Below are 24,455 nucleotides of genomic sequence, written 5' to 3'. Positions count from 1 at the left end.
AGCTACTCATTAGCAACATCTTGCCTACTGATACACTTCCTTCGTGCTCTAAGGCACCATAGTCCATAGTGTCGTTTTAAACTATCGTTTCAACTATTTCCGACACCAGGCTACCCATTAGCAAGTACTTATCTGCTGATACAGTGCCCTCCTATCCTCATCCATCATAACCCGTAATGTAGTTTAACATTCTTCCTTATAGCGATAACTCGCCTTTCTGACACACTTGTTTCCTATCCTCATCCATCCAAGTCAGTAGTGAAGTCTCAAACTTCCCGATAACTAGCTACTACCCAACGTATTATGGATGGATTAATTCTATCAAATCTGGAGTGATACAACTACTTAGTCATTTTTATGTTAGTAAACTTGAACTATGTCCACCTCTCCTTTCCTGCCATTATTCTTTACTGGCACTCTTTTAATTATAGTAATCTTAATGTAAAAGGATTTTTTGAAGAGCAGGTTTTTATATTAGATTTGTTGCTACTGCTAATGAGTCAGTTCTGTGTAATGAAATTCTCTTATTTGAAGGTCGTCATCTTGTTTACAAGTTCCAGTCGTTATACGAATTCAGCTACAGTTTTTGAGTAACCACTGAAACCACGATTGAAACGTGCCGTAGAGGAGGTTCCTCGCAACAAAATACACTCGTTTCTGATCTCCGACCCGCACATAATCTTGCATCGTCCTCTGCCGGGATGTCTCAAGCCACCCGTCGCGTCGCATCGCATCGTGATCAGACCTCCCAAGCTGTCGCAACCGCCGCGCCGCCCGTTTGTGTTGTTATCTCACACTGTTCTGTCACCAGTGATTTCTGTGTTTATGTCTCGTGCTCGTGAAAAGGCGATTCAGGAAGATCGAGTGTCGTTTTCTCCTCCGGCACGTGTACTTATTTGTCTGTCGCCCTTCCAAGGTTTATCGCACGAGTGTCCTTTGTTGTCTGTGAGTTTTACGACGAGCTGCGGCGCGGAAGTTATGATTACGCTGAGATTGGAAAAAATAACAGCTGTCAGCTGTAAGACGGCCGGGCTTCAATTCGAAAAGGAAATCGTATAATAATAAACGATTGATCTCTCCCGGGCTTATAAATCAGCGCGCACGATCCCGGTCAATCGCCGGCCAGACGTGCCGTGCCGGTAATTGAAAGAGCGGTTTGTTGACGGGAATAATAAAGCGGCCCGCGCGGATGGCACCTCTGAATGGTTTCCAGGAAACAGGTAATGGACGGAGGGACGGGAGGTACAATGGCTGTGGCAGTGGCACTGACCCTCATAACCCGGTCGGGGTATCGGGGGACGGCAGGGGTTGGGGGAGGTGGGAGGAGGAGGGACGGTGCCCTACTTAACCTCTCAGACCTTGTAGTAGGCCGCGGCCACTCTGCCTACGCCGCCGAGGGCACATCTAATGACCCGAAATATGACTGGCGTCAGCGTAGATTACTCTTGAGAGAATTCCATGCTGCGGTAACCTACGCTCCGTGACGAATTTTGGGGTGGAGGACTTCCCTTATGGATCGCTCATCCCTCGGTAAACAACTCATCCCACTCGGGACTAAATCAACTCGGTTTTCTTTCCGTAACATATTCCTTTGCACATCCCAAGGACGCCGGTCGTGTTTCACGCACTTGTTTACTCGTATATCTAATGTCATAAATGCAAAGATAACAGAGTATTTTTCATGACGCATAAACGAGAAAATGTTAATCGTCATTAATTTAAAGTTCTGGTTTTCTCGCCATCTTTTTTGTGAAGCCATTAGTACAAAACATTTATTATGTAATCATTTACTGCATTGATAAATTTTAAAACGATACATAGGCCATATAGTTTTACAGATATTTTGTATAGATTTGCTGCTTTTTGACATATCTCCAAAACAGCAGATTTTTTACTTAAATTGAATAAAGTAAACACAGATCGGTGAAAACTCTTTAGCATTAACTTATATTATTTAATCCTATTCCTACACGTTGTGTGTGTCTCTTTGAACACATTATACTGCTTACTGCTATATCTACAAGTTTAGTCGATATTCTAAAAATTATTACGACGTTGTGTTTATAAATGGCTTACACAACTGAATATTGTATAACTAGCCATTTTGCCGAGGTTAAACGCGCCAGCTATCGCGGTCGGTAGGTGTCGGCGGACTCGGCCAATCAGGAAACCCATTACTGTACTTGGTAACGTTGTTATAATGCATTGTTGCGTAAATTTGGCGGACCGTGAAGGTTTAAACGAGTGTTGTTCTCTCATATAATCACTTAGTGACAATTCGACTCTTGCCGGCGACTTGTGCTCTAACCAGTTTTATGTTTTGATCGGCTCAACAATTTTCGCACGCATAAGGCCATCCCCATGCGTATATTTCGGGGGAAGAATGTATCATGGAAATCTCATAATTATCGGGTAGTGAGATCGAGGAGTTCAGAACTCAATAAATTGAACTAATAATTATTTTAGTTCAATTTTACTTTATAGCTTGACTCTTACAACAATTATTATTTGTGTGCTTTGACGATAGTTTTTTTCTTAATTGATTTATTTAGTTTCTTTCCTCATGATCGGTTGTTCGGTGAGTTTCAAACGATTAGCAGTTATCAAATACGAAATAAAAGACGTTTGTTAAAAAATTGTTGTGATGCAACTTTCTTTACTTATATTCTAACTTAACTTAAGTACTGACTAATAGACTGAGTTCCATAAGGTCACAACAAAATCCAAATAAATTCTATGTCAGCTTTAACAACGTCGATGTTGTAAAGATTAAACAAATTTTGTTACTCTGGTTTTTTTCAAATCATAATTTTTTGTTTAATTTTTTGACAGACTGGTTAGCGGTAAATGTACTATTAACATCTCTATTTTGACTCTACTCCAAGCGATCTTGACTAGACTAGTATTTTGAAGTGGAAATTTGCAGACAGTTTAAAAAATGGCGTACAAATGAACAAAGTGAAGATGACAAAAGCTCGTTTGAATCCAGACTTGTTTTCAGCCGCACGCTTTGTAACGCAAGCTCGCAGCCGAGCTGCTATGTAGCACCGGTCTTCCCTGAGCGTCGTCGGGGGGTTTCCGTAATATTGCTACAAGTTCGCGAATGTTGTCACCGCAGTTTCCTTATTGCTGCTATTTATAAGCTATAAACTTTATGATCCTGCATGAATTTACTTCTGTTACATAAAATCACTATGCATCGTTTTAACAGTGAACATTTCTGCGTAGACTTCGTTGTTGATGTTGGATGATGTTCAAATCATAACGAACTATGTGTTAAGAATGTACAAAATTTCTGGTTAGAATTCGTTGTAGCTGTTGAATGGTTTTAACGGTATAACAAGACTATATATTACGACTGTACAACAGTTCTGCTTAGTCTTCGCTATAGCTGTTGGATGATTTAAACAGTTTAACAGACTAGTTAGCCATGTTTTAGTTGTTTGTAACAATACAACATAAACACGACTTTCGAGAACTGTGCTCTCATTTCGCGTGGTAAGAAATTCCTTACCGTAAATAGAGGGACTATTGTTTTTTTTGTCTCTGCAGTATAATCGTCCTGCATGAAGGTGAGAGTCGTACTTGTTGCTGTTGTTTTTAGTTGAATCGTCAATTCAAGGCAGTAACTCGCCTCATAAATTCTACACGTAATGTTTACTAGAACCTCCTTGAAAGGTTTTGTGATTGGGGTTTGAATTCGCTGATTAGTTCGGACCTAAATATTTTCTATTTTGATTCCGTCATTAATGTGTTTTGTTTTTCATTAGCTTCGCTTAGGCCTGTTCCGTTCTCCCTCCAAACCATGGCTAAATTCACAATTAATTCAAAGAAAAAGTGACCGTTTTGCTGTAAAGATGTATTTGAGATACAGCAAAAAATGTGCGTATGTGTGTAATTCTATTGCTAATTTAAATTTATTTCTAAATTTTACTGTTACGTTGACTAATCACAGAATACACAATTTGTTTCGGTTACGATAAAGTAATTGTGTACTAACTTGAAAACGAGTGAACACCCGACCCAGAAGATGATGGGTTTGCATTTTAACAGTTAAAGACTGAGTTACACACAATTGTACAGATTCTTATAAATAAAATAGACAATAATGTATGATCTGATATTAAATCAATATTAACGTTGCATTAAAATTGCTAATTAGATTATCAGTAGCTGCATTATGTTCAGTCTGACGCTTGGGGGATGAAATTAAACACAATGAGAGTTAAGCTTTATACATTATCAAAATGATTTAGTTAATAATATTATTAATTGTCGTAATGGAAACTAGTAATAGTACTCGTAATTTTATGTTGTCAGTCGAGTGTGAACCGTTCTAACCCCAAAACACAGGTCGTCAAACTATCTTGGGTGTTTCCAAAACAGTATGAACCATTTTCTCCTTTATTTTCAGCAGAGTTGCACGATGTCTAGTGTTAAAAGTTACTACTTACATGGATCCAAAACATTGTTTTAATAAGCCTTATGTGATTTTTAATGTAAGTTTTATTGTTTACTGAGAATTTAGTGAAGCCTCCCCCGCCAGTTTCTCACGAACGAAACCGATTTCTGTCAGTCTGATCTCACGATAAGTGGCGAACGAGGTCATATATGGGGTCGAAACGCAACCCTTCTATCTCTACACCGCTATTGAAAGTGGTAATCATTGGGAGTCTCGATTTCTGTCTCTAGAAAGGTGATTCTGGTTACATTGGCCTTACGGGTAATATTGGCATCAAGAAAAACACAGAATAAGCCATTTTGTAAATAGAGATATAGTACAGGTTAATCATATGACATTTTCCAGTAATTCACCATACACTCATCATATAACATATATTACAAAGTTACTTTCTGGGATTGGTTGGTTTCTGGGAAACGAACATTTTAGCGTAACCTGCTGTGTAATTTTCATATGACGTTATTTTATTGTTTCGTGTTACTGATGAAAATTATAATGGACAGAACACAGAACGGGACCTCATGTATGGTAATTCAACCGTTTCTATTAACTGACTTTGCGAATACATAGAGCCTTGGAATTTGGAGCCACTCATCTAGATAACATTATAATAATACTCAATGTACTACTTTGTATAGTTAATACTCGTATAATATAATTATACGTTTGAATATTCCTATGATAGTGCCCTTGAACTTCGCCACCTAAAATCGATAGATGTCTGTCACTAAATAATGCCGTATTCATTGTAAAGTCTGTGGTTGTACCCTTAAAACTTGTTCAATATTTAAAGTTAGCCATTTGATGACGAAAGCAGACGTATGTCTTTGTTATGTGTGTCCGTTTCATACACAATACTTTACGAATGAGTTAATTTTTGAAAGGTTGATATTTGGTTTGAAACTCCACTTCTACAACCTGTACATCAAATCTGAAATAAAGTAAATGTTGGTTTATTGTGAGAAGACCTCATGTCCAGAATGTTGACCGCGTTAAAATTCCACCTTAAAATGATAAGGGGGTCAAAAATAAGGGAGTAAAATGGTTTAAGGTGTAGCATCGTTGAAGATAGTTGCCAGTTGAGCCGGGGTAACCAAGCATACACATGAGTAGGCTACACCACACATGCTCTGAACACTTGTTACGCTGCGCCTTAGTCAGCGTTAACTACTACTGTGACGTGCTTTATGTTTTAATTTCAAGTATTATTATTTTGTTTTTAAATAAATGAATTCTTTGTTGTTGTAACTTTTTAAGTGCGTATGTTCACCGTGATGAACTCTCGAGGCGTTCTCAATCTTAAGCGTGTTTTATTGTTGTTACACTTGAAGAAGAGAGCATATAACATTCTCGAAACGTTGCGCTTTTCTATCAGCAAACGTCTCTAATGGAGTCTTAAGTTTTCACTAATGGAGAGTTTAACATCCAAGCAACGGTTGGCAATGGAGTAAATAACAGTGATGGATGGCGGATTAGAGTGGCATTGGCAGACGAATAACTCAACCAAGGAAAGGATCTAAGTTAATATTCTAAATTGTGAGCCTCGGTGAGCAATTAGTATTTCCATTTCAGTAAAACCGTCCTCGGAATAATTTAATGTGGCATAAAGAGAATTGTATGTCCACTTGAGATTGAGCTGAACTGGTCTTCTAAACGGCTTTTTACTGACGGTTTTTTTTATTTATTATTCATGTCCAACTAAAATAGTTTTTAACAATAGCTTATAAAAGTGCTGTATATTAAAAACTTCTTTATTTTGATAATATTATTCACTAGGAAGTAATTTTAAGGTTTTTTACGGAAGTATATTTACTAAGATGTAGTCTGATTGGTATAGAAAGCCCCACCGAGTGTGGTAAAATGCTTTTTAAAATCGTATTCGCTGAATGTCGACATCAAAAGCGTTTCAGGAATATAGAATATGAATATGTGTACAAATGAACATGTACATTCCTTTGTTAACAAGTTCTACCTCGGTTTGTTTAGCGCATAAAATGTTTGTCTTTTTTAACTCAACTATACGTGTTGTAGAATACAAAATTAAATTGTGTTACATCATCACAGTATTCTACTTGTGCGACTTAGATTTTAACACATTTACGCCTGTTCGAAAATGACGGACATTCAAGATTATAAATTTCAAATAAAACCGACCTAACAAAATATGTCTACAATTAAGTATTGATTTAAAGCTATTTTAAAAATCATTAAATTTTTTAAAGAGAAGTATTACTTTATTTAGTACTTTTGTATTATATGAGACTACTATATCCCTACTACTTTTATTACGTGTATAAGTATATACATACCTACGAATTATAAATAGAAAAAGTTAAAGTTAACCTTTACTAGAGTCCAAGTGATTTGAGCTTGAATTTAGGCACTAGCTCGAGGAATGTTTTCCTTCTTTCACCAAAAGTGAGGCGCCACGGATGTCCGCACTAATGGCCACGGGTATTTCCGATCGGTACTTTTCCGACTTTAGATCTCGTTGGACGATCTGGCACGTGATCTGAGGTCTGGAAAGTACCGATAGGAAATTCCCCTGGCCATCAGTACAGGCTTCTGTCTTCGGTGCCAACCCCCCACTTGTGGCGAAAATAGAAAAACATCCCTCGAGATTATGCCCAAAGTCAAGCTCAGATACCACGAGTGCTCGTAAATGTTAACTTTAACTTTAGTACTGCTCGTAATATATTTATGATAATCTAATCTAAATCTACTTACTCGTATATCGTGTAATAATTAGTAGTAGTTAGGGGCAGAGTGGCCTCTGTATAATACCAAAATACAGTTTATGTGCTAAAGTGAATTAACATTCTTTGTTATGTCTTTGTGTTATCAGAATGTTACGTAAATTAGTTTGTGAATATTCAGAAAATATATATTCTCCATTATTGTAAGTTAATTACTATTCAATTTGGGGATTCCTTATATTTAATTCATTTGTGTTCTTGTAGTGTTTCAAGTTAAATAGTTAAATAACCATACGTTTACAATTCGTATTTAACAGTTATTTCATCACTACGTTAAGTACGTATAAGTCTTATGTTACAATGTGTAGAGCGCTATAAATATAAGTCTTTTTAATGGTTAACCATTGTTTAGTAAAAAAGCGGATCCTAACCATGAAAATGAAGTGTAATACTATATTTAGAGACCTAATCGTGAACGTTTACCACATTGATGCCCGGTCCTTGAGATGTCACCTTGAACAAAAGAAACGGCTACGTCAATGGCGGTAAGGCAAAGCGAGGCAACTAGCGACGAAGAATTATTTCGAGCAGGTCTAGCAAGCGACGAGACGAGGTCCTTGCCCTGGACCGCTCGCCGTCCGACACCTGACAAACGGTGGGCTTCCGCTTCCGGCGGCCAAGCGGTGGCAGTAGGTGGGCAAGCCTCTATAACACTTAATATTGTTATCGATATCTATCACAAATATGGTATTATAATTGTCCTTCCTACTCCGGGATGTAGCGATGTTCGGAATGGTATCGAATACAATGATCGTGCGTGCGGTGCCGCAGAAACAGTGTAAGAAATTATCGATTATTACGGGTACTGGGTAGAAAATCGTACATTTAGTCGGTTTAGGAAAAGTTAGTCAGTATCGTTTTCCACTCGAAATGAAGTGTGTTCCAATTGAGATCAAATAAGTGTAAAACAAAGATATCGACGCCTAAATAGTTACTAGCCTTGTCGTCGCCCATTCGTGGGGTTTCCACGTTCTGCGCAGCGCTTCAGTTTTCCTGTATGTTTCACCATAGACAAAGCCAGGAAATTGTAATGCTCGATCATTTCCTTGAACTACAGCGACTCAGCAGGAAGGCAGTGGACCCATTCACTATTTATGACAATACTATAAGGACATGTGCAAGTAGTTATTTGTAATGAATCACAACTCTGTGTTGTATTTTGTCGGTGATACTGCAGCCACTTGGTGTTACGTGTTGGAAGATTAAAGGAATCATATGTTATGAGGCTTTTGTCAGTACTTAGAAACAGAAAATGAATCAATTTAATTACATTGTAAAAGTTTACAATGTAGAGGTAAAAAAATTAAAATTTGTGGTATCTTAGGCTTAGACAATTTTTTTTCAAAATAAGGAATATATTCATACAAATTTGAATTGCATTTGTACAGCATCTGGCTTGGCCAAAACATTACACAAAAGAACTGGCCCATTCATTGACATCTCAGTGACGAAAACGCCAGAAACTAGGCGGTGTGTGGCAATCGTTGTGACGTAATCAAAGTCACATCGGAGATCCGTGTATTTCGACAGTCTATCGCTCACGAGCGGTCGTCTGCCGAGACGCGCCGACCCGAGTGATGCCTCGTTTGTCAACTGCGTGAGTCACTTCTTCTAGGCCTAGATCTTTAATAATTGCGCAACACTATTGTCCCGTTTAGTCAGCGTGTCTCTCTGGGGTTTCGGCCAAATTAAGTCTGGCAGGAAGCAGCTATAAAAAGACTGTCGATAAGATACTGCTGTCAGTTCGGCCAACAAAGGAAGACGTTGGGTTAATATCGTGCCAAGTTCGTGTCGCTTTAGCCACACCGGGGCGTTTACTTCTCTGCCTAGACGGCTTACAAGTTGAACAATTGGCTCGGCAACTTGAATAGCGTACGGAAATCAAACTTGAAAGACGGGCACTTAATATAAAATCAAAGCCTCACATAAAGTGCTCTGGAACGTTCATATTTCGAGAGATGGGCAAAGCAAACAAAATATCAAAAAATTGTGGAGCATCGCCTAAATGACATGAGTGGACATTCAGCATTCTTAAGTACACAAACAAACAATGGTAGTGATCAAGTTTTGAAATGCAACCCTGTTTATGAAGGACTTAATCGACACAATTTTTCAGTTTTATTGCAGACTATGACGGATTTATTTGTGGATCAGAATTAATTAATCGCTCCTTTGCCAATTTATCCAGCAACGGATAAAGAAGCAGCCATGTGGCATGTACGTCATCGTGACGCATGAATACGACCTTCATGCAATCTATGGCATTTACATGCGCAGTATTCTCCCACCTACGTGGCAACCGGCACTTTAATTAAATATGTGGGAAACTACACTTAAGACGTTAGGTAATTGTTCATTGGTAATGTTTATTTTTTGTGGGAAAGCCGAATAAATATTTGCTGGCGATGCTTTATTATGATACAACACCATTGATGGAAAATGAAGGATGTTACATTAAAATATCAGTGCCTCAGGTGGTGGTCAACAAAGACAGTGAGTTCCTTGGTGTGTAATATAAACTATATAATAGCAAACCTCGTGCATTACTTGACTCTACTCGTATAACACGAGAGGAGATAAATAGTTTGCGAAAAAAAGTGGTGAAAACAGCACTAAACAACATCGGTGTTTCCATTGAAATCTAATGTAGATAATTGCATGCAGCCAATTACATCTACCGCATAGCCACAGAACAACACAACCGCTGTATTCCGAACACGTGCGAATTCCTGAGCTGCTGTTTTGGCAAGTGTATTATGCCGGAGTCCAGCCGACTCTGCCAAACATTTAGAAATTTTCTACTAAAAATAGAATTAGAACAACGGATATGTCGTAATATTAACTGTAAACATCCAACTACAAAAATTACAATTTCTCGGTTCAGAACTTGTTGCTGATAAACTAGGATGATATAATGAAAAATTATGTAAATCTCTAACCCTGATCCGTTAACCGCATTATTCAAGCTAAACATGATTATTTGGTACCGTGCGAAAATGCCGGGATAGTGCCAGATAGTAATTCGAACCCGGGTCGTTTAGGTGATGAGCTCCATGTTAACCATTCAACTATACATAGCAAAGTTCACTACTAACTTCTCGCACGATTACATTGATCTAACCCGAACAACAATGGAACCCGTTTCTCCGTGTAATGAATGAAAACACGAAGCCTGTAAAATAATCACGACATAACACCTGCGTTGCAGCTTGCATCTTCCCCCCCCCCACCACTGCCGCCTACGGGGCGTCGTCACTCACTCTGAATCCTTTCGAAATTCCAACTAATTACATTTAATTAAACCACGAACTGCACCACCTGCCGTTGTAATTTCTGGGCTGTACTTTCCCAAACTGTAATTTAGTGTAAAACTTGATACTACCGTTTTGTTCTTTTATTTCCTTTCTGCAACTGTCCATAATATTTTCAAACCGCCCCAAACTCATTTCGGTCAGGCGATTAGGGATTTCTTTGTTTATACAGTTTAGTAACAGGAGCCGAGAGACAATGCGCATTTTATAAGTACCTACACAATTCGGGGTTTCTTGAAATGTACAGAGAAATTTACCCTAATAAAGAAATTCATCAGTCGTACTAGCTTTGGTGGAGGTCCAATCGTGAGGGTAGTATATCAAAAAGGTTTAAATTATAAAATGATTTTTTTGTCTCAGTCCATATATTTCTTAGCTTTAACACGCGTAAAATCAACCATCAGACAACTTTAATAATATTAAATCAGCGTCAGCTAACCATATATAGATATTTATAGTGTCGACTTTCAGTCTCTGTATCTACTCGTAGTTCTATGATGGTTATGATGTATAACATTTGTGTCTGATGGTTGTACAATCATAAGATAGGATTAGTATATCATTTATTAAACCATTTCAATACCTTTCCATTTCGACCACCTCAACTAAAATGTACGATGCTAATTATCGATTTCTTCTTAGGAAACATTCGATCGGCTTCTAGTAAAACCACGTTGTGTGCTCATACAGTGTAAATTTGCTCTCGTATTATCAAAAGTCCTATCAGATCAAAGCAGTATTGTCATAATTGAATACTGGTAAGTAATGGTTAGGTAACTATTCTTATTGACAATGACATTAATTAACCGTTAAAACGTAACGAATCCGCCGTATTTTGTGTATTTTGTGCGTTCGGAGAGATACGCCTGAAATAAGTATGTGGCTTGTAGGTTTGCGCTGATGTGCGACAATACCTCCGTGTAAGCAAGTGAAAGGTAGCGTTTAGTGCTTAAAACAACTTATAATTGTGTTGGTTTTTTTTGGATATACACAGGTATAAATACAATTGAGGTTGCATTAAGGATATAACATGAGAGCAGTTAATTAATTACTCCTGTGGCGTATATTAGAAGTGAATGGTCATTGCTAAAGCCAAATGTATTCGATTGAGCAACAATAATTCAATACTCTAAAACATAAAACCGTTAGATCGTAGATTTTTATTTAGGAAAGATATCAAAATACAAGTATAAATAAAAGCCAGTGTTGTATTTTGTTCTTCCAACCAAAAGATGGTAGTTTACAATAGTTGCCAATTTTTTCACAACGAGCTAAGAAGTTTTAGCTCTGTGCAATGCGTTTACATACGGAATAATTTGAACAAGATGTCATAGTAATAAACATTTCAAAACAAATAAATATATAATTTTTATTGTGGAAAGCTACATAATTATGCATACTAACAATTCCTAAAAATTGAAAAGTGAATCTTATTTGCGTTATTACAGAAAAATGTAAGTACGTTTTTATTGGTCGTAAAAAATAGTTTAGACTCTACAAGGCAGAGCTTTCAATAGACAATTAGCTCAAATCATAAAAATAGAACAGAATCGCATAATTTCATTTCTCCAGTCTCGTGCCTTCTTTCATCAAAGAAAACTCGAGAGCAAAGAAGATTGCTAGCCCAGGACGTCGCCTGCAGCGAGATGCATAATGTAACTAGGTTCTCTATTGAGGAAAAAGTTCCATCAGTTAAGTAATAAACCGATACTGGATGTGGTTTGCGTTGAGTTGAAGGTAGCTCGTGTTGAAAATGTGTGAAACATTTGACTAGACTGGGTAGGGTACTGATGTCTGTTGAGTTTGTATAATCTTAAGTGATCACCACAACCCCAGAAATGAGGCTCTTCGAGATTCTAGACATTTTTATTTGCAGTGATTGTTTATTAAAACATCCTTACAATGCCTTGATAAACGTCCTCTGGAAAAAAATTTCACACTTTTATTAATTGAAAATGTTAATTTAATCAAATAGTAAAAGTACATTTTCCAATGCAATGAAGTGAAGGAGGCTCACCTCGGGATTGCCAAATTATGACTTGATGGCTGGCTGCGCATAAGAGCAGCTGTTCCTAATACTGTAGCATCGAAATGAAAAACATTGTTTAAAAACAATGAGCGCTGGTTATTGTAAGTGACATTTTGCAATAAAATACATTACAATGTTGATGAATTGTTCTGCCTTCAAAACACTTCAGAACATGTTTAACTATTTTATGACATATGGTGGTGCATTTTGGTCAAACGTTAACCCCCCCTTTTCCACACTTAAAATGTATATTAAAAAAAATAAAATCATATACATACTAGATGTACAAAAAGACTAGTTGCAAATTAAATCATTCATCACAAATGAAATATTTGAAGACGAGTTGCTAAATAATTTTATTAATCTGTGGTTTTATATTGATCAGAAATATCCTTTATCTAATTTTAGTAAACAAGTGTACAAAATATTGAATATTTATAAACAAATCATATAATAGACCAACGTATAGTAAGGTAGGTTGGTTTTTATTTAGTGATTAAAGATTAAAATGCGTATGCGCTATCCGTGATATCACTGTGTGCAGAGAAGTAAAGGGTCGCTGAATTGATATTGTTCGGTATCTACAAACGTTATGGGGCATGTAATGCCAGATATCAAATCTATAGATAGGATACAGCAATCTACCAGTTCCTGCATCCGTTGCATCCACGACTGAACAATGCGCCCACAGCATCGGACACCTGTCACATCACGTGCCACAGTATTTAGAGAACTAAATCGGCAACGTAAATGTAGCAATGTAGGACATTGTAGTAATTCGTCCAATTTTAAGTTCGTGAATTTGGAACGAAATACCCTTCAGATTAGTGTTTCTTGACACCTGATTGTCTTCAGGAAATCAAAATACACAACCAAACTTTAAGTCTGGAATGTTGTTTGAGGAGGTGAGGCACACTTTAGCCTATATTTAGTCAAATTTAGGGCTCTTTAAGTCCATTCGAGAGGAAATACATAGCCGATACGTGTTGTTTAACATTGGATTTGTGTTTCGGGAATCAAAATAAACACAGAAAAGCAAATCCGAGTTTCATTAAATATTTCTTTCCACTGTATAACTGATGCTTTAGTTTTCTTCTCGGCTGTGTTTGATCGATATTCACTATGATCTTGAAATAGTAAACACAGATTCGTGTTCAGGATGTTTCAAAACAAGAATTGCATTCATAGTTTCTTGTACTTGCCTCGTTATTTATTGGAATATGTATCACTGATACTATAAAGAACTTTGTTTGAGAACACGCTATATTTAGTACCATGCGGTATTTTTTTCAGGAGTTTTTCGTAAAAAGTGGAGAGCTACATATTGTAATATGTCACATATGTACGTCGTTCTAGAACACATTATGCGAAAGCCCTGAATGATAAACAATTCTTGTATGCACTACTAAGCTTCGAAGGACTTCCTGCATTGGGACTATATGATGTGTGAACGGTAGGATTAAAGTTGCTTCAAAGTTGTCAAAAACTGCCAAATAAACAGCAAATACAGATATATTTAAGATGTGTTGTATTGTATATTAGAATTTATTGTACATAGTACTTACTTTCGTTTTAAGTGGATATGTTACAGTGCTTTAAGTAAGTGCTAAAAATCCCTAATTGCTCTGATCGTGTTAGATGCAACCAGTTCTCTAGATATTTCATATTAAAATGCAGTAAAGCAATATTGTAATAAGAACAATTTTGGGTTTTTGACACCTAGGAGTACCGTAACCAGTTCACTTTCAATCAAATTAGGCTTTGTACATGGAACTGCAATATAAAATACATACAAATTAAATATATTTTTTCGTGATACTGTTGTAACTCATATCGGACAGGCCTGCAATAGCGGCGCCGTAGGCTGTAGAACGCTTCAAGATGTTACTACGCTTGCGCAGTAGTATGTTTCTCGCCGGTGCCGAGCATACACACCCCAATCTGCCTGTAACGCACCCACTCACACGCCCACCGTACACGCGACCTTGGCGGCTCTGCGCGGCTAGCTGGCCTGGCCTTCCCGCCAATTGTGCTTCATCTTGTGGATCCGCTTTCACTGCGCACCAGCACGTCACAACCTTCGTCCTGACCAACTGCGCGGTCAACCTGTCCTGGGGCAGAGGGGGAGGTATGCGGTATGCAGCACAGTTGACACGGCTCAACCATCTATAAGTACTGAGTTGCTCAAGAACATATGTCGAGTGTCTGGGCCTTATCTTATATTTCTAGTGAGAGTTTTATGCTGCTTCATAGCTTTCCTCACATTTTCCATCTTCGCACTTTCGAGTCCATGACGTAATTAGTTTGCAACAACAGCTCAGCTGAGCGACAACCACGCTTGTCAAGACTAAATAATTCTCTTCACTAATATTGATCATAGCGGTCATTGGATTATGAATTATTTTGGTCTTTTTGAGGTTGCGGAATGAAAGTTGTGGTGAAAAGTTTATCCGCGCTAATGAGCCGCGTGAGTCATCGACCCTGTTCGAGTATAATGAAATGACCGGAGTCATTAGTTTCACATTAAGCTCTTTCTGTGATGTTAGTAGACAAGAGTTAATATTACTCTAGGGCTAATCATTTTCTACGTTCTGTAACGAATTTATCTGCGTCTTGACGTACGTTTTCTGTACATAAAAATAACGGTTTCCATTCGGTTAAATGGTAAATGGCGTGAATGTTAAAGGAATAAACAAATATATGGTGCGATTGGCCTCAAATTCAAATGAAGCGTGATACATTAAAGAATTAATTATAATTCATCCAACATTTCATTCACTTGTGAATTGAAATGATAATCTTGATAATTACGGTACCTAATTTTGGGCTTTAGGCATGTGAAGAATTGTTTTCGTTGTATCACTCCAAATTTGTTATTCATAATTTTAGCTATTACTCAATTTTATTTATAAAGTTAGAAAAGTAATTGCCTGATTTTAGATGTCTTTATTTTTGCACGAATGTACAAGTGATTACAGAGCTCAAACATCGGACGAAAAATGCAGTTATTACTAAGTGTATGCTTTTAACTTGGAAATGGCCGACAGTATAAGTGGACTTCGATTTGGATTTTGGTACCAAGTGACCAGCGCCCTCGGCAGAACTTGGAAATGGGACGAGCAGTGTGGATGTCCTTCGACGAATTTTGGTACCAAGTGACCAGCGCCCTCGGTAAAACTTGGAAATGGGACGAGCAGTGCGGGTGTCCTTCGACGAATTTTGGTACCAAGTGACCAGCGTCCTCGGTAAAACTCGCAAATGGGACGAGCACAGTGTAGTTGTATTCGACGAATTTTCGTACCAAGTGACCAGCGCCCTCGGTAGAACTTGGAAATGGGACGAGCAGTGTGGATGTCCTTCGACGAATTTTGGTACCAAGTGACCAGCGCCCTCGGTAGAACTCGCAAATGGGACGAACACAGTGTAGTTGTATTCGACGAATTTTGGTACCAAGTGACCAGCGCCCTCGGTAGAACTTGGAAATGGGACGAGCAGTGCGGGTGTCCTTCGACGAATTTTGGTACCAAGTGACCAGCGTCCTCGGTAAAACTCGCAAATGGGACGAGCACAGTGTAGTTGTATTCGACGAATTTTCGTACCAAGTGACCAGCGCCCTCGGTAGAACTTGGAAATGGGACGAGCAGTGCGGGTGTCCTTCGACGAATTTTGGTACCAAGTGACCAGCGTCCCTCGGTAAAACTCGCAAATGGGACGAGCACAGTGTAGTTGTATTCGACGAATTTTCGTACCAAGTGACCAGCGCCCTCGGTAGAACTTGGAAATGGGACGAGCAGTGTGGATGTCCTTCGACGAATTTTGGTACCAAGTGACCAGCGCCCTCGGTAAAACTTGGAAATGGGACGAGCAGTGCGGGTGTCCTTCGACGAATTTTGGTACCAAGTGACCAGCGTCCTCGGTAAAACTCGCAAATGGGACGAGCACAGTGTAGTTGTATTCGACGAATTTTCGTACCAAGTGACCAGCGCCCTCGGTAGAACTTGGAAATGGGACGAGCAGTGTGGATGTCCTTCGACGAATTTTGGTACCAAGTGACCAGCGCCCTCGGTAAAACTTGGAAATGGGACGAGCAGTGCGGGTGTCCTTCGACGAATTTTGGTACCAAGTGACCAGCGTCCTCGGTAAAACTCGCAAATGGGACGAGCACAGTGTAGTTGTATTCGACGAATTTTCGTACCAAGTGACCAGCGCCCTCGGTAGAACTTGGAAATGGGACGAGCAGTGTGGATGTCCTTCGACGAATTTTGGTACCAAGTGACCAGCGCCCTCGGTAGAACTTGGAAATGGGACAAGCAGTGTGAATGTACTTCGACGGATTTTTGTACCAAGTGACCAGCGCCCTCGGTAGAACTTGGAAATGGTTGAGGACGGTATAAGTTGACTTCGACTTGGATTTGGGTACTGAGTGACCAGCGCCCTCAGTAGAACATAGTGTAGACGGCCATTAATCTACGTGACATACCTCTGTGTCTTCCAGTCCACGATTGTTGTGTGTTGTTTTTCATGATCTCTGAATCGTTGATAATTTAGTCGCTCTCTTTGTGTCCTTCAGCATGTGTTGGTAAAGTTCTTACTAGTATTTTCTTAGTCACAGTTCACCAATTTTTGTACATCGGAGTTGATTTGGGAAAGGTATTTTTAAATAAATTTTTATGACATTTATAAGACGTGTTTAATTTTCTATAACTTATGATACTTTATTCATTTATTTCCATGGTTACAGTGCTGTCTGTTAGAAATTGTGGCCATATTGTTATTAAAATGTCAAAACTTACACCAGCCATAGCCAATAAAGGAACGTGTGAATCATAACATTCATCTTGTTGTTAAGCACAGACATTAGTGACACATTGGTGAAAAAGTATCTTTCAACACATATTTTTCTTAGTGACGAAGTGTAATGTAAACAAATGAATTTATTTGTAGCATTGTTTACGAAAGGGCTAATTTTGGGTTCAAAAGACACTGTGTCCCTGCCTGTTGATGCAAATAATCACACACACACACAAACTGCTGTAATGGGATTGTTATGGCCAGCATTGTAACATGTGAAAAATATCAGTTTAACCTCTAACGTGCGTTTTTCTTTTTAATAAATGCTTGTATCAGGTATTGGCCGAGCTACCGGATGGGCTATCGGTTATTCGACCTCGATAGATATCACTTTCGTGACTCAACACTTTCGTCCTGACTTCACCACCTGAAGTGGACAAGAGACAAGGCGCAGGCGGCATGTGTGTACGTGCGTGCGTGCGCGCTTTGTACGCGCGGCTAGCCTTGACCTTCACTTGTCAACCATTGGCTCGATTGCCTTCATTGATGCTACGCCTAATTCTAGTCTATAATCCAAAAAAGTTCACATGAGAGAATTGTTTATTCAAGGCAGTTAAAAACAAAATATAAATAAAATATTATAAAAGATTCCATTGAGAAATTTGTTTACATTTACAACGTAATGCTGGAATATATTTCACACATTTTAACAATATAGAATCTATAATAGAGGGTGCAATATTCAACAAAGGAATTAACGAGCTTAGTGCTAATGACTTGCAACCAAGAGTACAATTGAAGGGAGAGATACATTTTTTAACTAAAACTTTGGTTAGAGTAGATATCCACATTTTCCCATTATTCTATTGTGTTGAATTTAGTCAAAATTCGTTTGAAGGAAGATGAAAAAGGCAGTCTGCGGACCGCCAAGGTAGTAACATTCCTACACTCCAAATATTAGTGGGATGGTAACTTGTACCACCATAAATCCAACTTGACAAGAAGGCATGGAACTGTTGTCTGATCCCGTGAAACTAGTTTGCCACGGCTAGACAAACTCCTTATTTGTCGAAGAAGTACTGGGGCTACTATTCAGAACAGCCGACCTTAGTAGCTCCAGGAAAGATCCGACACCCGTTACCCTCAACGGAAAATCGCCTTTCAGTTCGTATAGAACGATTAGAGTTTCGTATATAACCGACCAGAAGTTCTTCATCAACAATACTGCATTATGGGAATATCTAGTACCTTCAAGTCCTCACAACTGCACATTCCGGTATTTAGTTGGATCGATGATGGCGTGGCTACTCATGCAAGATATACCCAGAAGGAAGAAATTTCGAAGCACTGTCCCAAGTAGTCATTTCACAATATTCTAGTTCTTCTTCCACACTATTTGCAACTGGTTTAACTGTAAATATGCTCTTCACCACAGGATTTAGGCCTTACGCTATTGTGAGTGAGCGAAACCTAATGTCTGTTAGTACCTTAAAATGAGTACCAACTTTCGCTAACGTGTACTCGATGATGCTCATCCTTTCTGGAGTACTTCTCTCTCACTCTCATCGCCTAAAGTTGGAGGGTTTGTATGTTGTTGTAAACCTATCCATTTTTTCGCACCCATCACACATCTGCCGAAGAAAATGTATGCTCACCCTGTCCCTCAGGCTCCATCAGCTTGCTAGTATATCCGGGTTACAGACCGGACCGTGGCGGCTCTGTTGTCGGGACAGAATATAAACAGTTTCGTAACACAGCCATGTGTGTATGTGTGCATGCAGTACAGTGTGTACACATTCATGTGGCAAGACAGGATGAACTAGGATTAGTGTGCCGTACCTTATCTCGTACCTGCGACATGCGGCGAGCTCGCGGCTTGTGCAACGTGTGCGGCCACGATAGCTGGGTGTGACCTGTTATCACCTCACTGATAGTGATAACGTCGCCACACACACCGCAACTCGACACCGCTCCGCCTGGTCGCCGACTACATAGCACTGCCGTGTTTCGCGGTTGTTATCGCGACGGTTCTGGACGGTAGTTGGCTTCCATGCTTGTCGACCGCGGCGCCCTCCTCGCCCAAAGTGGCCGGAAGCCGGGAAAGAGTAAGAAAGCCAACCAGAATCTCTTGAGCTGTTGTGATTGTAGGTAAGTCCAGGTGCTCTAGCTTGGTATTCGTCACTCGTTCTTTGATTCACTTGTAGTTAAAATAAACAGTGTCTTTGTGGCATGCGCTCTCCTCTAGTGGACTATTTCACCACTTCCATTCTGCCACTTTAGACAACTCGGTACCTATGGTATTAATTTTATTTTTACGTGAAATGGAGATTAGAATGTTCATGTGGGAGTAGTTTTTATCTTTTTTGATTATTTTGGGATACCATTAGTGAACAATTCTTCAAAACACCTCAAAAGCGTTTATTTTAGATTAAAATAGGCGAAATTATAAAGTTCCGTTTCTCACTTTAAATGTTGGATGTATAATGTTGTCACTAGCCAAAGCAATAGGTGCATTAACATTATGAGATAAAGACAACAAAAGTGTAATTTTAAAATTTTGTGCAATCTTGCAATTTGTTGCAGTAAAGTTACATATCAACTTCCGGAAATGTATACATGAGTGATAAGACTTAATTTGTTCTATAAAAATCATGAAAATAAACTTGTTTGCAAGCAATTTGGGGTATGTACTTCTGTAATACAATAGGTTTTGATATTTTCTTCAGGAAAATCACTGAATAAAATGTAGATGTTCTTGAAATAGACCTTGTAAATATTCATATTTTAGTTCATATCAGAGTCACAAACATAAAATCTTTGTTGATGACGCAGTTCAAACATTTTGTGTATATACTTGTGAAAGTTTGATTTATACCTCTATAAAGTGACATTTAATAGGGAAAGTTTGTTGATCAAAAGTCAGTGACAGACATGATTTAACACTTGAGCTGATAGTGTTTGTGAGATAAGCGTAATCCCTTATTGTTACGCTATCAGTGTCAATATTCACTTGAACTTAGCCTGTATTGCCCTTGCGTGATTGACAGGGAGATGCGCCCACAACAGTTTAGTAAAGTAGATTGTAACACTTGACCAATATATATAATCTAACAACTAAGATATAACTTAATGATGGCTTTCAGAATACTTTTACAGTTTTTAAATGTCCTCACCACAGTGCGAGGAAAGTGATTCACTAGAAATGATGTCATACTTTATGGCTTTAACAAGCTGGATTGGGTGGTAATACAGAAGTCTGAGTCATGCGGTGTAATACTGACTGTCGATACTCATCGCAAAACTTGTTAAACTAAATCTTGATCAAACAACATTTGTTCCTAAAATATCTTCAAAACAACATGACATCAAACTACTATTGAAGAACAAATCATCAAACGCAGTGTCATGAACAGAATTATTTTCAGGAGTTTAAAGTTTGTTACGGTGCGGTAGGGTTAGTCATTCCATTAGTGATACTCACGGAAGATTGGTACCCTGATGTGATACCTCTCTCCTGTATGTACTCGAAAGAATCAACAGCCAAAAATCAATTTACCAGATTCTAATTCAATGGTTCTTTTCTCTTTACACAACGTTAAGATGTGTATAGAGTTAGACAAAGAAGTATAATGTAGCAGAAGTGAAGAGCAAAGAAAGGGCCAACTGGAGTGGTGCTGCTGAGATCACAGATTTCCATTCCAAGGCCTTGGACTGACCTTGTTCTTGTAGCCTGAGGCCTGGAGTGTGCCTGCCAACTCAGCCCACTTGGACTAGTTCTGTAGATTCATCTGCTGACTGCTTCTGCACTACTCCTCATCTCTGCATTCCAACAGTTTGATTTGTGCAGAGTTGATGTGGTTATGTACATTTATATTCGTAAAGGCACGTTATGCCATCTACCTTAAACACGCTGACTAGCAAACTACAACATCGTATCTTATTCTAACGGCTACTGACGTACCATGTTTTGCCTTGTAGCATGTAGCACTGCGACCAAGGGCCTTCAGTGCTCCCTTAAATACAAGTTCCCAAAAAGTTACAGACTATAGCAGAATCCCGCTTGATAAACCGTTACTGGATGCCTATTGGCTAACATTATCTTGAGCTTGGTTCATATAAGTGAAGTGAGTTATACTTTGTTCTGTATTGTATAAAATCAAGTATTCTTGATATACACTACGTTATAATGATTGTTTGTTCTCGGGATTTGATCTATGTGCTACATTTCTTGTGTCAGAGAATGTAATAAATGGGCAACAGATGAGTTTTTGTACCGAGACTAATTAACAAAACGTACACAATTAAGGATTTCTTATGTGTTTTATATTTTTTTAATCTTTTTAACTTTGGTACATTAATTTATGTACACTTTTATCACTGGTTGCAGTAACCCTTTTTCAATGGGTTTAGACTCTAGAACCAAAAATGAACTTTTTTGTAATTTTTTTTCTCAAATTGGATTTGAACGTTTGTATGAAGAATTTAGTGTTTTTTTAACTGCCTGTTATTATAAGTGTTATTAATTTCATAAAAAATAACTACAATAAAGAAGTAACATCCCTCCAATGTTATAATTCTCTTACAATGTTTTGTATTATTTTGAAAATAATATTTTTCATGAACTTCATTGGTAAAAAGCCTCTAGCGTTTATCAAAAGCACATACTTTTGGAAATAGAGAAAAAATCAGTTATTTAGCATTGTGTTTTGTACGCTGCATAAAAAATGCTTCTTTTGGTGCTTTATTTGCATAAAACTATAAGTAAATATATGAAATTGGAATTAAGTTTCTGTAACTACGCATTGCTTAACTATTGAAGATTTAAAATGAGATATAACTGTATATACCATTGTATTTTTATATAGCCCGAGAAAGACAAAACAAGAGTTGAACGTTTACTGTGAGCTCTAATTTGATTTGGTAAGCAGGCCTTGGAACAGCAAACATGCATGATCACATAAAAGCTTTCTCTGATTGCTTTGCATTCACAGGACAATCACTGTGCGTTGATTGTCTCCCACTCTATGATAGGGTTGGCAGTAGTGGCGTCAAAGGGTTTTAATGGCTTCCCTTTATAACAGGTTGGCAGTGGGATTGTACATTTGGTGGTCGAGTGAGAAATTTTTGTTATCAGGACGTAGAGGCCCGTTGTAAAATTGTATTATGTAACTTAGGGAAATCGCACAAGAACTACGGTATTGCAGTGAATATGAATGGTTACGTTTTTTTGTATCTGTATTTGTTACCACAGCAAATAAATTGAAGCTTTTCATACTAAATTTGTTCTTAGCCAATGGGAGAGGAAATAATTTGAGTCACTTGCACACACTTAAAACATTAATTATTAAACACTTGTTACTTGGCATTATTTTCACAAACTAGCTTTTAAATGTAATTATTTTATAAAATCTAACCAATAGAATTAAGTGAAAAAATAAAAATTTTGACAATATCTATCATTTTTCTACTAAAGACTTTTTGTTATTTTTAGGAGTGTTTCCAAATTATTTAAATTATATTATTGTATTTTATCAACTATTTACATTACAAAATGAATTATCTTACTTATTTTACTTAACTTGTAATTCATTTATTTTCTTTGTTTGAAGCATATAAAGATGAAAAGTTAGTGATGTTAGGATAGAATGTTGTATGTTTGTATGTGTATTTCTGTAAGTTCTTAATTGTGTCTTTTAAGACATTATCATTAAACACCTGTGCCTTTTTTATTTCATAATCAAGTTTTTTAACAGTTGAATGTGCCAAAGTAAGGAACGCAATTAAACAGCTGATTTATTCTCTAAGTGGTAACTCTATAAACTATAAAGTAGAGAAGACAGTGGTGACTGGTGGTAGTTGTGACAATTGAGTGATGGATCGTGGCTAGTGATGTGGCAAGAGAGTCTAGCCTATGTGCCAGAAAAGATAGGGGATGTCCTCAACTACCTGTTGCGCCAGTGCCATGCTGCCTACTGCTACATCTGCCCTGCCCTCAGGTATACAATACACTTGGTCCTCCTCTAATTGGTTAATTTGCCTAACTAACCAGCCGTGCTTGATGAGTTTCTTACACAGTGTTTTGCGTAACAAGTGAAATTAGTTGGGCTAAAATTGTTGATTAAGGCTTGGTATATTAGCAAACCACCAAGATCAGGTTGGTGGCCCTGTAAACTGTACTTGTTTGTCAATAATTTGTAAACAGTCTTGGATTAGAAGTGAATTAAATATTTTTTTCACATGCAATTGAAATAAAGATTTTCTTCTCGTCATTTACCTGCCAACAAGAAAGCTAAGAAGCCACAACCATAGTTACAATACATAATTTGACTTTGCTCTATTTTAGATAGGGTTAATCCATATTAGAGAGTGTCTTGTAACTGTATGGATTCACTTTGTAAAATTGTTTATTGGATCAAAATTGAGATATTTTGTAGTATGAACATGATTTTCTGGTGATTAAATTTACCTCAATCTTTTTGTTTTTATTTTTATATTGAAAATTGTAAAATAAGTCCAAATAGTGTTGCAAGTTAACATTAATATTTATCGTATTACAACCTAACTAACTTTTGTAAATAATTGAAAAATATTTTCAATAGTTACAAAATGGTAGTTGATTAAAACAATGTTGATGTGAAAGTTCAAAAACTCCATTGTAAGACAGAAGACTAGTCCATTGTAGCAGAATTCCAAACATTTAGTGTATCGTATTTGTTAAGATCAGATGAATAAAAATTGAGAATATCCACTAGTGTTGGGCAGTCACATTAATTTAAGAGAATTAAGTTTACTGAAGTAATGGTAGATTTTCCCTATTTCTTGTTAATTTTATTCATAATTAGGTTATTATAGATGTAGAAGTAACTATGGTGTGTGAGATCTTTGCCACCATGTTTGGCAAACACATTTATCAAATGTTGTAGTGTACAATTAAAAATTTTGGTTTCATAAAATATTCTAAGAACTTTTTTCATTCCAGTATGTTTTGAGGATAACTACCTGTTGCAGTCAGTACCATTGTAAAATTTCTAACAAAAATGTGATATCTTTATAATTTAATACCTTAACTAAAGTATGACCTTTTTCATAAAAAGAAGTATGACTCA

At 37.7% G+C, this 24,455-nt stretch overlaps 1 protein-coding gene across 5 annotated transcripts in view; it reads left to right on the top strand.

Annotated features, from left to right (window-relative positions):
• Positions 1-24,455, top strand: part of LOC124362340 (MOB kinase activator-like 2) — a 59,712-nt gene that overhangs the window by 4,962 nt on the left and 30,295 nt on the right. For 3 of the 5 annotated variants that reach the window (XM_046816764.1, XM_046816763.1, XM_046816765.1), the window contains exon 2: positions 23,103-23,345. In XM_046816764.1, coding sequence (XP_046672720.1) covers positions 23,239-23,345 — 107 coding nt within the window. In that variant the 5' untranslated portion in view covers positions 23,103-23,238. Of the gene's footprint in view, positions 1-18,402; positions 19,498-23,102; positions 23,346-24,455 lie in introns of those variants that run through there. The other 2 variants (XM_046816766.1, XM_046816767.1) reach the window with 2 other exon arrangements.

This window comes from Homalodisca vitripennis, chromosome 5, assembly GCF_021130785.1.
Source record: "Homalodisca vitripennis isolate AUS2020 chromosome 5, UT_GWSS_2.1, whole genome shotgun sequence".
NCBI lineage: Eukaryota > Metazoa > Arthropoda > Insecta > Hemiptera > Cicadellidae > Homalodisca > Homalodisca vitripennis.
The sequence above is the reverse complement of the archived record's forward strand: the minus strand, read 5'-3'. Positions and strand labels throughout refer to the sequence as shown.